The following is a 13,057-nucleotide window of genomic DNA, read 5'->3' as shown; positions in this document are numbered from 1 at the left end:
GCTCAAGCCAGTTTCTGCTGTGATTTCTCCTCGAATGGAGGACTGAACAGCCGCCTCCTCATCAAGCCTCTTTCAGATACTGAAGATGGCAATTAAGTCACCCTCAGCCTGTGTTTCTGCAATTCCGTCAGCCTTGTGTTGGAAGCTCTTGTTTCCCAGGCCCTTTGATCATTTCAGATGCTTTTCTTTGGACCCTCGGATATCCACGCATCCTCTGAGAGTGTAAGAAAGAAACGCCAAGCAGGCTTGCAGCTTGAGCAAAGGCCTGCTGATTCACTGCAAGGGAGGCCTGTGCCAACATCGACTTCCCCTAGCGCGGGCTTGCACGCCACTGGCCAGGCAGGCCCCGGGCAAACCGCAGGGCAAGGTAAGCCCTTCTCGTTCCCATATGCTTGTTTTGCTCCCCGGAATCCCTTTCCCCATTTCAGTCACCTCTTGCCCTACGTGTCTCTCTTCCCTAAAGGACCTCTGATGCCTGTGTGCTCTGTTGATTACTCGTATCTTACTCTTTGCGCCCCCGTGGACTGTGGTCCGCCAGGGTCCTCTGTCTATGGGATTATCCAGGCAACAATACTGGAGTGCGTTGCCATGCCCTCCTCCAGAGGATCTTCCCGACCCAGGGATAGAACCTGGGTCTCCTGCATTGCAGGTGGATTCTTTACCATCTGAGCCACCAGGCAAGAACTGAAGAACCTTTTATTTGCATCCTGCTGAGATTTAAGTTGTGTTATTACCTTGCCTTAAGAGTATTGGCTTTTCAACTAGTTGTAGAATTAAGTTTGTCTATTTGCAGGACTCAGAAGGAGAATATGGGAAACACATTAAGGCAGAGAGAGGGCTCAGTCCAGCATCCCCTGAGCCCTGTCCCAGAAGCAATCACAGATCACACCAGGATCACGGTGTCTGGCCCCAGCCTGGGCCATGCCCCTCATCTGCCCACTGTAAGCCCAGATGAGCAGGTCAGCAGGATGTGGGATGAGGCTGGCATGAATGATGGGAGGGGACAAACCAGGAGACTCCTGTCTCCTGCGGGTCCTCTGAAAGTCTCCAGGAATCCCCAACTTGGGGACCCACTTCCCTACCTCCTCAGACCTCACCTGCCAGCAGCCCAGCCTAGCCCGCGGCACGCCTGAGCACTTCCCCACCTCCTCCCCTGCCAGCAGCCCAGCCTAGCCCGCGGCACGCCTGAGCACCCCAGCCAGATCTGTATTCCTGCCAGCCTGCGTCATCTTTGTTTTCCACCGTGGGTGCCGTGACCTGGAAAACAGCCGCCGTGATGCTGCGCTCGCCCTGATTCTTGCAGCCGCTAATTGAACAGTTCGGAGGGAACTGTGCCACAAAGCCGCCCAAGGGCGAGAGCAGATGCAGCCGATTAATTACAGCTGGGGAGCTCCACGGGGCTACACCGGGAGCAGAGGGAGGTGCTGGAGACCCAGGGCCTGGGCAGCCTCGGGAGCACTGGCTGGGCCACTCCTGGACTTGGGCAGAGCCTTGGAGGCTGGAGTTGGGGCAGATGTACGGGTAGATGGTTAAGGGGTCACAGGAGAACCCCTCAGTGGTGGGAGCCTCACGAAGACTGGCTCCCATCCTAGAGACCCTGTCTTCTCTGTTTATATCTCCTGCCTGATAGAAGTGGGCATCAGCTCCAGGTTACTAAAGATTCTGATAATGGTGCCTACTTATGAATTTTTTCATTTTTTAAGTACTTATCATGAGTCAGGAATTGTGCTAAGGGTCTTATATATTGGGTTTTCCCTGGTGGCTCAGACGGTAAACAATCCGCCTGCAATGTGGGAGATCTGGGTTTGACTCCTGGGTTGGGAAGATCCCTTGGAGAAGGGAGTGGCTACCCACTCCAGTATTCTGGCCTGGAGAATCCCCATGGATTCTGCCAGAAGAGCCTGGCAGGCTATAGTCCATGGGGTCGCAAAGAGTCGGACATGACTGAGACTAAGTTTCACTTTCTTATATATTACATCTCACTTAGAGCTCACGACAAACTATGAAGGAGGTGCTACCATTCTTTTCATTTTACACATGCAGAATAGTGTTCTGGGTAGGTGAAGGAACCGGCTCAAGGTGACAGAGAGAACGGCACAGCCCAGCCAGGTCCACCTAACCAGTGCCTCCAGCCTCCCCACCATGCTGCCTGAGTCTCCAGCGTCCTGCCGGGGCACAGCCCCAAGGTCATCAGCTATGAGAACTCATGCCCCAGCCTCGTGAGCCCCTCTGTGCAGGCCTGCCGTGGCTAAGGCCACACTTGCTGCCCTCCAAGGAGCTCTGGAGTTGGCTAGCCACCATTTCTCCGAACTTCTCAGCTTCCATCCTCCCCGCTCTCTGGCCCCGACCCTGTGAATGCCCACACCCCCCTCGGCCTTGCCCCGGTGCCATCGCTCCCTGTGCATTTGAGTCTCCCCAAATGATGCTCTGGGTGGGGACCACTGGCTTGCTTCCCATCTCTGTAGCAGGCTTGATGATGAGCGTGGTACCCACTCCATTCCCTCCCCCAGCCCGTGGACTGACAGTTCTATTTGTCTAAGTGAACCCAGGAAAGAGATGAAGGATGCTACAGGGTCAAACATGGGAATTCCAGAGTCAAGTAGCTAGGATGAACTCCTAGTTCTAAAGCTCACTAGCAGTGTGATATTAAGAAAGGTATCACTCTTCATAGTACCTTGGTTTCCTCATCTGTAAAATGGGGCTCATGATAATTGCTTCCACCTCGTAGAAATTGTCATAAGGTCTAAATGAGATAATATACAGACGGTGATAAGTTAGCAGTGCTACGTCCCAGGTGAGCATTCAGTGAATGCTAGCTATCTTTTTTCTCATTACTATTTTATGATTAAGAAATCTCAGCAGAAGCCAGGCCAGTTGAGTTCCAAAAGAGTTCAGTTCAGTTCAGTCGCTTAGTTGTGTCAGACTCTTTGCAACCCTATGGACTTTAGCACACCAGGCTTCCTTGACCATCACCAACTCCCAGAGCTTGCTCAAACTCATGTCCATTAAGTTGGTGATACCATCCAATCATCTCATCCTCTGTTGTCCCCTCTTTCTTCTGCCTTCAATCTTTCCTAGGATCTTTTCCAGTGAGTCAGTTCTTGGCATCAGGTGGCCAAAGTAGTGGAGTTTCAGCTTCAGCATCAATCCTTCCAGTGAATATTCAGGACTGATTTCCTTTAGGATGGACTGGTTGCCTCTCTTTGCAGTCCAAGGGATTTTCAAGAGTCTTCTCTAACATCACAGTTCAAAAGCATCAATTCTTTGGCACTCAGCTTTTTTTATAGTCCAACTCTCATATCCATACATGACTACTGGAAAAACCATAGCCTTGACTAGGCAGACCTTTGTTGGGAAAGTAATGTCTCTGCTTTTTAATATGATGTCTAGGATGGTCATAGCTTTTCTCCCAAGGAGTAAGCGTCTTTTAATTTCATGGCTGCAGTCACCATCTGCAGTGAAAATGGAGCCCCCCAAAATAAAGTCTCTCACTGTTTCCATTGTTTCCCCATCTACTTGCTATGAAGTGATGGGACCCAACGCCATGATCTTAGTTTTCTGAATGTTGAATTTTAAGCCAAATTTTTCACTCTCCTCTTTCACTTTCATCCAGAGGCTCTTTAGTTCCTCTTCACTTTCTGCCATAAGGGTGGTGTCATCTGCATATCTGAGGTTATTGATATTTCTCCTGGCAATCTTAATTCTAGTTTGTGCTTCATCTAGCCCAGCATTACACATGATGTACTCTGCATATAAGTTAAATAAGCAGGGTGACAATATACAGCCTTGACCCAGAAGCAAAACAATGAACTCCACAGAACCTTAGAAATACTCAGAAATTATGGGTATCCTATACCTCAAAGTGTTGGTTCAGTTCAGTTCAGTCACTTAGTTCTGTCCGACTCTTTGCGACCCCATGGACCGCAGCATGCCAGGTCTCCCTGTCCATCACCAACTCCTGGAGCTTGCTCAAATTCAAGTTCATTGTGTCGGTGATACCATCCAACCATCTCATCCTCTGTTGTCCCCTTCTCCTCCGGCCTTCAATCTTTCCCAGCATCAGGGTCTTTTCAAAGGAGTCAGTTCTTTGCATCAAGTGGCCAAAGTATTAGCTTCAGCATCAGTCCTTCCAATGAATATTCAGGACTGATTTCCTTTAGGATTGACTGGTTGGACCTTCTTGCCATCCAAGGGACTCTCAAGAGTTTCCTCCAATACTACAGTTCAAAAGCACCAATTCTTTGGCGATCAGCTTTCTTTATGGTCCAACTCTCACATCCATAGCTTTGACTAGATGGACCTTTGTCAGCAAAGTAATATTTCTGCTTTTTAATATAGTGTCTAGGTTTTTCATAGCTTTTATTCCAAGGAGGAAGCGTCTTTTAATTTCATGGCTGCAGTCACCATCTGCAGTGATTTTGGAGCCCAAGAAAATAAAGTCTGTTACTGTTTCCATTGTTTCCCCATCTATTTGCCATGAAGTGATGGGACTGGATGCCATGATCTTCATTTTTTGAATGTTGAATTTTAAGCCAGTTTTTTTCACTCTCCTTTTTCACTTTTATTAAGAGGCTCTTTAATTCCTCTTTGCTTTCTGCCATAAGATTGGTGTCATCTGCATATCTGAGGTTATTGATATTTCTCCTAAAGTGGCTTCATGTTTACAAGCGTCCCATGCAAGTGGATCCTCTGGACATTGTTCTTGGTGGGGCTCAGGGCTAGGGGAGAGAGACAAGTTGTAGCAGGGGAAAGCCAGGCATGGAGACTGCCTAGCACGCTGGTGGCTGCCTCTCTGACGGACCTTTGAGGCTCTTGCTGTGTCTGCAGCAGGCTGTCAGCACCCTAGACTGTGTTCTTAAGAGGAGATGGAAAAGGGGAATTCAGAGCCTCCCAGCACAGCCAAAGGCAAGGGTCCAGGGGAGTCACTCAGGGCGGAGCCCCCCCAGTGGACGGTTACACTTTGCATCCAAAGCTCCTGTGTCTGAGGTTGGGATCAGGAGGGCTCTGCCCCCTCATCAGGACAGGCCAGGGAGGACACTTGTGGGTATGGAGACAGTTAATCCTCTCCTGACTAACCCACTTACTCCTTTCCTGTTGCTTAGAGTTTTCCTGACTTTAGAGGGCAGTGATGCCAACTTTGTGCCTGCAAATTTTGACCCCAGCCTGGCTCCCCAAGGCACCTGGATGCTGAACCCAAGATAGCAGACTGTCACGTCCTTTTCCACCTTTGCGTGTCTGTGTGGATGCGGACGTGGGCATGTGTGTGCTCGAGCAAGCGTGAGCATACTCTTCACGGCAGAGCCCAGTCTAAGAGCTCTGCAGGCATCCATAGCAGCTCTCTACGCGGCAAGAATCCTTGCCGGCTCTTAGCTGATAGTACATTCAAAACCTAATTGTTATCTCAGCAGAGTAACTCCATTATTCATCCTGACACCATCCCCCGTTAGCTGTTTGTTGCAGTGATGTTATATTAATGAGGCCTGCAAATAAATGAACAGGAGATCAGAGGGCCGACTTGTTTCTCAGGAAAGCTGGCTGACTTTATTTATTTATTTGTTGGGAACTTTGCAGCGAGTCACTCTCGCCCTGGGCAGGTGGCTCTTGTCTTTTCCCACGGAAACCCGCTGTAGCCTTATAGATAAATAGTTCCAAGTATCCAGCTTGCCACACAGTTTCACACAAGCATTTACAACTGAGAGAATCTAGGAAAAAGATCTGCTTTAAAATATTAGGGCAAACAGAGGGCGGAGCGGGAGGAATCAAGATCAATGGATCATCTCAAACTTCTAGCGCATCAAGAATTATTTATGCCTGGTTTCGGAGGGCAGTGTTGGCAGTTTTCTACAACTGGTTTTCTTTCCCGGTTACATGTACCTAAGATAATGTTAAACAGAATGGATATTTCCAAACGGGGGGGCTAGTGAGGCGTGAGGAGTTACTGAAGTTGACAACTTTATACGGAAAAGCTACAAAGTGGTTAATGGAGAGACCACTGCAAAACCAGTTCTCCTAGGATCTGGCATCAGTGTGACCTTACCGGACAGCGTGGCAGGGGACTTCAGAGGCACACAGGAGTGTCTCCTGGTACCCAAATGGTGTAGGCTCCTGATCACTCGCTGAGGACCCCAGCACCGGGGATTTGTCCCTTGCATCCCAAGCCCGCTTCGCCTTTATTTCACCTCAATCTCCATTCTCACCTGCAGACATGAACTGCCTGGGCCTCAGTCTTTGCGCTTTCCCATCAACTGAGATGCTTGTGAGAGCAGCTTTCACTGTGACCATCATCCCATTCATAGATGCGACCAGAAACCAATCGAACAGTCCAATAGCTTTAAGGACCGCATGCAATTAAAGTAACACGTCCCCTGGGTATACAGGAAGTGATCGCCTTACACTTAAAAGTGCCCCCAGATGTTCTACCATTTTTCTCCCCGACTGATTGAAATAAGTGTGGACTTAATTATCTTTAGGAAGACAGGGAAGGGTTATTTTAAGACTTAAAAGAGTAGGCAATGTCCCCAGTTTGTCTGTATTTCCTGACACTGACCAACGGGACTCGGATCCTGGGCTCAGATGTTCTGGGGGTGGGGTGAAGTGGCAAAGTGCACAGCCAGGGAATACTTCTTTATCCCTCTGGCCAAGAGAAGGGGCATCAAAAGGTGGGGCAAGTGCATTCTGGAGTCAAGAAGCACTAGTGAATTTGTCTTGCCACTAACCAGATGTGTGACTTTGGGCAAATTATTTACTCCCCTAAGCACTGTTTCCCTGGCTCTTAAACGGAGATAATGACAGTCATCTTGCAGGACTGACGTAAGAAGGGGCAGGTATGCGGGATCTAGGGGTTCTGGCACATAGTAGTGTCTTGTTAAAGAAAAGCTATTATTAGTAAGACTCCCGGAACTACGAGTGTGACTCATCTGTTCAGGTCCTTGGCCTGACTGGTGTTCTTGTTAGGTGTGGAGCTCTAGGTCCCTGCTGCAGTCCTCTTTCCTAATAGCAGACAGCTGCAAAGGGTTACAAATTACAAATCTCTGTCTGAAGCCCTTTGGGAGAAGTAGAGCAGCCTGCAGGGCAAGCAGGTTCCAGCCTCTTCCAGGTGGCCAATGTTCAGGGACAGGCTGGCTGCATCACCTGCCCACCCGACTCAGGACTAATTTATCCATGTGATAACTTCTAACCTTATCATGCCTGAATAAATTCCTTAGAACCACGGCATCTCCTCTTTTTGCTTAGAATATTCTGTTGTGGGAATTTGTGTTGAATTTTATCCCCCACAAATTCATATGTTGAATCCCTAACTCCCATCACCTCAGAATAAGACCTTATTTGGAGATAGGGTCTTTACAGAGATAATCACATTAAAAATGAGGTCATCAGTGTGGGCCCTAATCAAATATGACTGGGATGCTTATTTTAAAAAATTGGAGACAGACATGCACACAGGGAGAACACCTTGGTGATATGAAGACTGAGGTCAGGGAGCTGCTTCCACAGGCCAAGGAATGCCAAATACTGCCCCAAACCACCAGAAACCAAGAGAAAGCCCTCACAGCATGAACCAACCCACTGAAAGCCGGATGTCAGCCTTCTGGCCTCCAGAACTGAGAAAGCAAATTTCTGTTTTATTTCTTAAGGTCCCCAGCAGAGTCTGATCCCTGCAGCCCTAGCAGACCAATGTGCTCGCTTGGAGTGGAGGCCTCTCTCACAGGTGCTCCGATGCCTCCTGGCCCTTCCTGAAGTTCTCTCCCAAGAACCTCTTCCACTGGCCATTTCTGCTGAGTGCTGCCCACTCAGTTTCTCTGGGCTTTGCTTTCTCTCTAGGGGACGGCTCCTAACATCCTCCATGGTGATGTCCTGGCAGGTCCCTGAGGCACACGCTGGGGAAGAACAGAAGCGTGCTTTCCAAACCTCCGCGCGTCATCTCCTGTTCTGGGGCCTGAACAGGTGACGCGTGTGCAGACGCCCGGGATGACAGCTGGAGTGGGGACAGCCTGGGATGCCTCCCGCCGGGGACAGCGTCATTATCACACCAAGGGCTGGCTGAAAGGGAGCAGACGGTGAGTCCTGAGGGGGTCCTAACCTGAAGTCGAGGCAAACTGGGAAATTCAATCGGCTGGAAGACGTGTCCTACATGGAGCTGCCACAGGAGATGGCTCTCTAGGGGAGGGCTTGGTTGCCATGGAGACAGCTGGGTTAGGAGGGGTTAAGGAAGAACACAGCTGTTCATCCAACTAAGCTTCAGCTCACTCCTTTTCCTAAAGTAGAATTCCTTTGAGGTCAGCCCACTGGTTGCCCTGCCCCTGCAAGCAAGACAGCCCCATTCCAGTCCAGCGGACATTCTGCTGCTCCCAGGAACCACCGTGGGCCATCAGAGAATCTTCTCTCCTCCCTCAGGAAGGATCTTTGTGGTCAATGGCACCTGTTTACATGTGGGCACATCCTGAGGGGCTCTACATTTTTGAAGATAAGAGAGGGTCAGAGACAAGAGGGAGGTATGTAAAAAAGAGCACAGAGCTCATAGAATTCCGATTGTTAAAAAAAGAAAAAAAGAGCTAGGCCAACGTCAAGGAATTAGCCAAGAAAGCTGAGATAAAGGAAATGAGTTGACTCTTCTTAAAAGTCACTTTTAACAAATCACACGTTCTTGGGAACAGATGCCGCCGAAATGAGGTGGTGCTCTTCTCAGTTCATGCTACAGAGGTTAATTCTCCTGATTACTGGTGATGCTAACTGATCATTTGGTTAAGATACCTTAAGCCCTTGACCACTGTCCACCAGGCTTCTTCACAGTAAAGTGTATACGAAAGTACTCTATACCATTCTTGTTGTAATGACCCCAGGTCGTGTGGGGAGAGAGCTTGAGGCTCTGTTAGCATCCCATTTCTCACCGTTCTTTCATTTGCTAATTTTAGCCTTCTTTGGACACTCCTGCCTGAAACAAAGATTCCTGTGAACTTTGCTAAGTGGTGAGATTTCTGTTTCCCTAAGACCTATTTTTAGGACTTGGAATTCTAGTATAAAGAGGAGCTTCCTCTCTCCCACATTGTTTACTTATGTCAATAAGGACCACACATTCTTATATCATTTTCTCGCATCGAGTACATTAGGATGATTATTTATTTTCTTGCTCACATTGCCCCAGATTTGGCCACTGGGGCTAAATCAGGTCGGCTAATGCGTGCAAACTAGTTGTTTTACTGTTCCTTGCTAAACATATATATGTCACTTAAATTTAATCGTGAGAAAACCATCAGACAAATCCTGATTGAAAGACATTCTACAAAATAATGGTCATGAAAGACAAAGACTGGGGATTTGGGCACTGAGGAGTCATGATGACGAATGCCACACGTGATCTGGATTGGAGTTTGGACCAGAAAAAGGACATCAGCGGGACGACTGGGAAATGTGAAGAAGACATGTATATTGGACAGCGTTATTCCATCAGTTAATTTCCTGATTCTGATCATTGTACTGTGGTTATATAAGATGCTATTTTTGGAGAATCTGGGTGAAGGGTATATGAAAGTTCTTTGTACTATTTTTGCACCTTTTTATCAGTCTGAAATTATCTCAAACATGCCAAGTTTAAAAAGTAAAAAATGGCTTTTGTAAGGAGAGGAGGCTTGGTTGGGGGTAGGGGGTGCAGGCTGAACTCGGGTAGAATGTTCCTGCTCCGGCTTCTCCCACCCACGTGTCCTGTCCAGAGTGCCTGCCGTCCCTGGAGTGGCTGGAGACACCGTGTGGGCTTGTCTCTCTCCCCTGATGTTCTTTCTTTGTCCACAGCCTCTACTTGAAAAACACCAACGGGAGAGACCCCACTGCTCAGGGCCCCCACTTCCTGCTGCTGCATTCACTGGGAAAATCAATTACCACCTAATTACCTCAGGGGGTTAATTAGCATCGCATAGCCTGGGTGTCCCAGGGAACGGAGCAGCCTGTCAGTTCCTCGGTCAGTGAGCAGGGGCCTGGGGGCAGAGGTTTCTCCTGAGAAGCCCGCCTTTGGGAGGGGCTGGGGCAGCAGTCAGGGTTGGCAAGGGTGAGAGAGGCTGATGGAAACTGGTCCCTACTGTCTGATCCAAGCGCCCCTGGACCGCAGGTGCAGAAGCAGAGAGACGAATCACAGCCACAGCAAGAATTACGGAACAGAGCAAGTTCTCAGGGCAGCCGCTGCTGGAAATCACTAGAATCAGGGAGAAGGCACGGAGCCCTGAGTGGCTCAGGGAGCTAGCTATCTGGGGGCAGAGGCCGGGGTGCCACCAGCAGTCCCGGCGAGCACTTTGCCGATGAGATGAGGGCACAGGAGAGAGTCAGTAGGCACTGCCAGCGGGCATGGCCAAGAGAAGGACGGGATCATAGAAGCCTGGTCTTTGAAGGGCAGTATCCACACTCTCACAGCACCTTCCTACAGGGATGGATGAGAACCCGGATGGAGGGACACACGCTCCTCCAGCACCTCGCTGTCCCTGGGATTCACAGACCTGTATATGCACGGCATCTGGTCTGTACCCACTAGGAAGGCTGGATGTGAGGGATGGGGAAGCCCACTTCTTTTTTACTTTACCATCATACAAAAAAGGATTTTATTTTGGGAGATCGATTCCTAATTTATGGCAGGTTTTACTTCCAGAAATAAAACCCCCAAACAACATAATCTCCTTCTCTCTTAAAGGCTGGCACGCTGAGCAAGGAATGCTCTTGTCACTGTCAGGTACCAGGGCTCTGCCTTTTGGTGTGCTTTCAGCCACCAAGTCACCCACAGCAACATGCTGTAGTCTTTTTTCTTTAGTTACCTCTAGTGCAAAAGCAAAAAGCAAATCGTATCATTTAAAGTCATGATCTTTACAGTGTGCCTTCCGCTGACCCCTCCAGCCCCATTCAATTAATTTAGCTCTCAGCAACCCTTTGAGGAGTTCTCTTTCTCCAGTTTCTATCAACTTTTGGTTAATCCATGCTTTCTACTGCGCATCTTTGTTCATCTTGCTAACCACACTCTTCGGCTGCCCGGACCTAGACCCTCCGTTGAAGCCCACTTCTTGTTTAATATTACTTGGGCAAATCATAGACATTTTCAAAATGTTCTTACAATTAAATATATCTGAGCTGAAATGTAAGCTCTGCCATTGTGAACTTGGACAATTCCATCACTCAGAGCCTCATTTTCTTCCTCTGTAACATGGAGGTGAGAATTTTGGCTTCTTATGGAGTTTATGAGGGCTAAATGAGACAGTGCCAAGCACACCAAACAAATATTTGCTCCCTCTTCGAATATCTCATGGTAGGTTAACAATACTCATTTGATCTTGAGGCTTCTTCTTTCTTCTTCTTTTTTTTTTAAACTGATCTGAAGCTGCAAAATGGTCGCAGGGATGTTCCATTAGTTTCCCAATACTCGGTGACACAGGCGAGAGCCAGACTTGGCTGAGAGCCAGACTTGGCTTGCTTTGGCCAGTAATGGGAAAATGAGGCAGGAAAAGGGAAAATGCAGCTGCTCAGGGAAGCAGCAGAAGAGGAGCAGCCGCTCCTGCTTTCTTTTTTCTTTTCTTTTTAAAAAATTGTTTGCCAAACTGCATGGCTTGTGGGACCTTAGTTCCCTGGCTGGGGAACTAGAAGCCAGTCCATGGCAGCGAAAGCCTGAATGTAACCCACTGGACCAGCAGAGAACCCCTGCTCCTGCTTTATTAGACTTACAGAGCGGCACCTGCCCCGGCTGATACTCCTAGTCATCATAAGGAATGTGTAATTAGTTTCAAAGTGCAAGCGACAGTCGGTGAGCAGGGAGCAGTAAAGAGTGATGGGCTCCCAAGGCAACCAAAGTTAAACGCAACTATTCCTCTCCCCGGCCATTCAAACCCCAAGCAGCTGCGTATTCATTCACGTCATCTCTTCACCTTCCTTTGCAACTGACCATTCAGGAAACATCATGGTTTCCTTCCTCAGGATAGTTAGTTACCTATTTCTTTCCATTAAAATGCACAAACGAATTGGGACAGAAAGGAAGCCCGGGGAATGGTATGGTGGCTCATGCAGGGCCTGCCTTCGCTTTCTCCTTCCCTTTTCAACTTTGCAACTCTGAGCTAATTGCAGCCCCTGACATCACATTTCTGCTGAGAAAAGCGGAGCCCGTTTTTTCTGAAATGTTCACCCACCATCCAGCCAATTTCTCGTCCCCACCTGGCAAAGCTGGCCTGGCAGGCAGGCTGGGCTGGCTCTGCCTCCTTGGTACACACATGCACACCGAGGCACACGCATGGCTGTGCACGTGCATGAGGACACACTCCCACACGCTCGGCGCTTATGCCTGGACTCGGGCCATCGGGACACCATGAGAGGCGTTACCTGCCCTCGCATTAACCTCACTCTACATCAAGCATTCTTCCATAAAGGCTCAGTTCCCAGCGCCCTGGGGCAGTCAGCTCCCGGCCATCCCATCCCACTCTGGGAACGTGAGGGGCTTACCTCGGTGATCTGGGGGTTGGAGCACTTGACGTTGTGGCTGGACCAGTCGAGCCAGGGGCTGGAGGAGCTGCCGCAGTGCTGCCGGAGGGTGCATCTGCGCTCGCCGCTGCACCAGCCACACTCAAACTTCCGGTCGGCCTTGAGGCAGAGGCCGCAGCTCTCCCGCTGGGCTGCACACTTGTAGAGGTGGACTGCAGAGAGAGGGACGGGGCGGTCACACAGGGAGCTGCAGAGGACTCCTCACTGCTTGCCCTCTGCTTGCGAGCGTGATAGAGACCGCCCCGTCCATGGATAACACCGACTGTCATTATCCTTGCAAAGAATAATTGACGGGGAATTAATAATGAATTGAGGCTCTTAGCAGTCGTTTAAAGGGCATGACATAAAATATTATTATTTAAGAATTCTGGCTCTAGAGTAAATTGGATCAGGGCTTTCCTTGGAGCTTCAGCACTTCCTAGTGATGTAACAAAGAATTTAAATTCTTTGAGAATCTAGTCTGTAACACGGGGATCAGTTAGTCACTTCAGTTCAGTCGCTCCGTTGTGCCTGACTCTTTGAGACCCCATGGACTACAGCATACCAGGCCTCCCTGTCC

General features: G+C 49.1%; 1 protein-coding gene across 1 annotated transcript in view; it reads right to left on the bottom strand.

The window, feature by feature from the left end:
- The window catches only part of PLXNA2 (plexin A2), a 227,047-nt gene that overhangs the window by 41,876 nt on the left and 172,114 nt on the right, over positions 1–13,057 (bottom strand). Inside the window, exon 12 of the mRNA XM_027975987.2 lies at positions 12,460–12,650. Within this exon, the coding sequence (XP_027831788.2) occupies positions 12,460–12,650 (191 nt within the window). The remainder of the gene's footprint in view (positions 1–12,459; positions 12,651–13,057) is intronic.

Source organism: Ovis aries, chromosome 12 (assembly GCF_016772045.2).
Source record: "Ovis aries strain OAR_USU_Benz2616 breed Rambouillet chromosome 12, ARS-UI_Ramb_v3.0, whole genome shotgun sequence".
NCBI classification, from domain to species: Eukaryota; Metazoa; Chordata; class Mammalia; order Artiodactyla; family Bovidae; genus Ovis; species Ovis aries.
The sequence above is the reverse complement of the archived record's forward strand: the minus strand, read 5'-3'. Positions and strand labels throughout refer to the sequence as shown.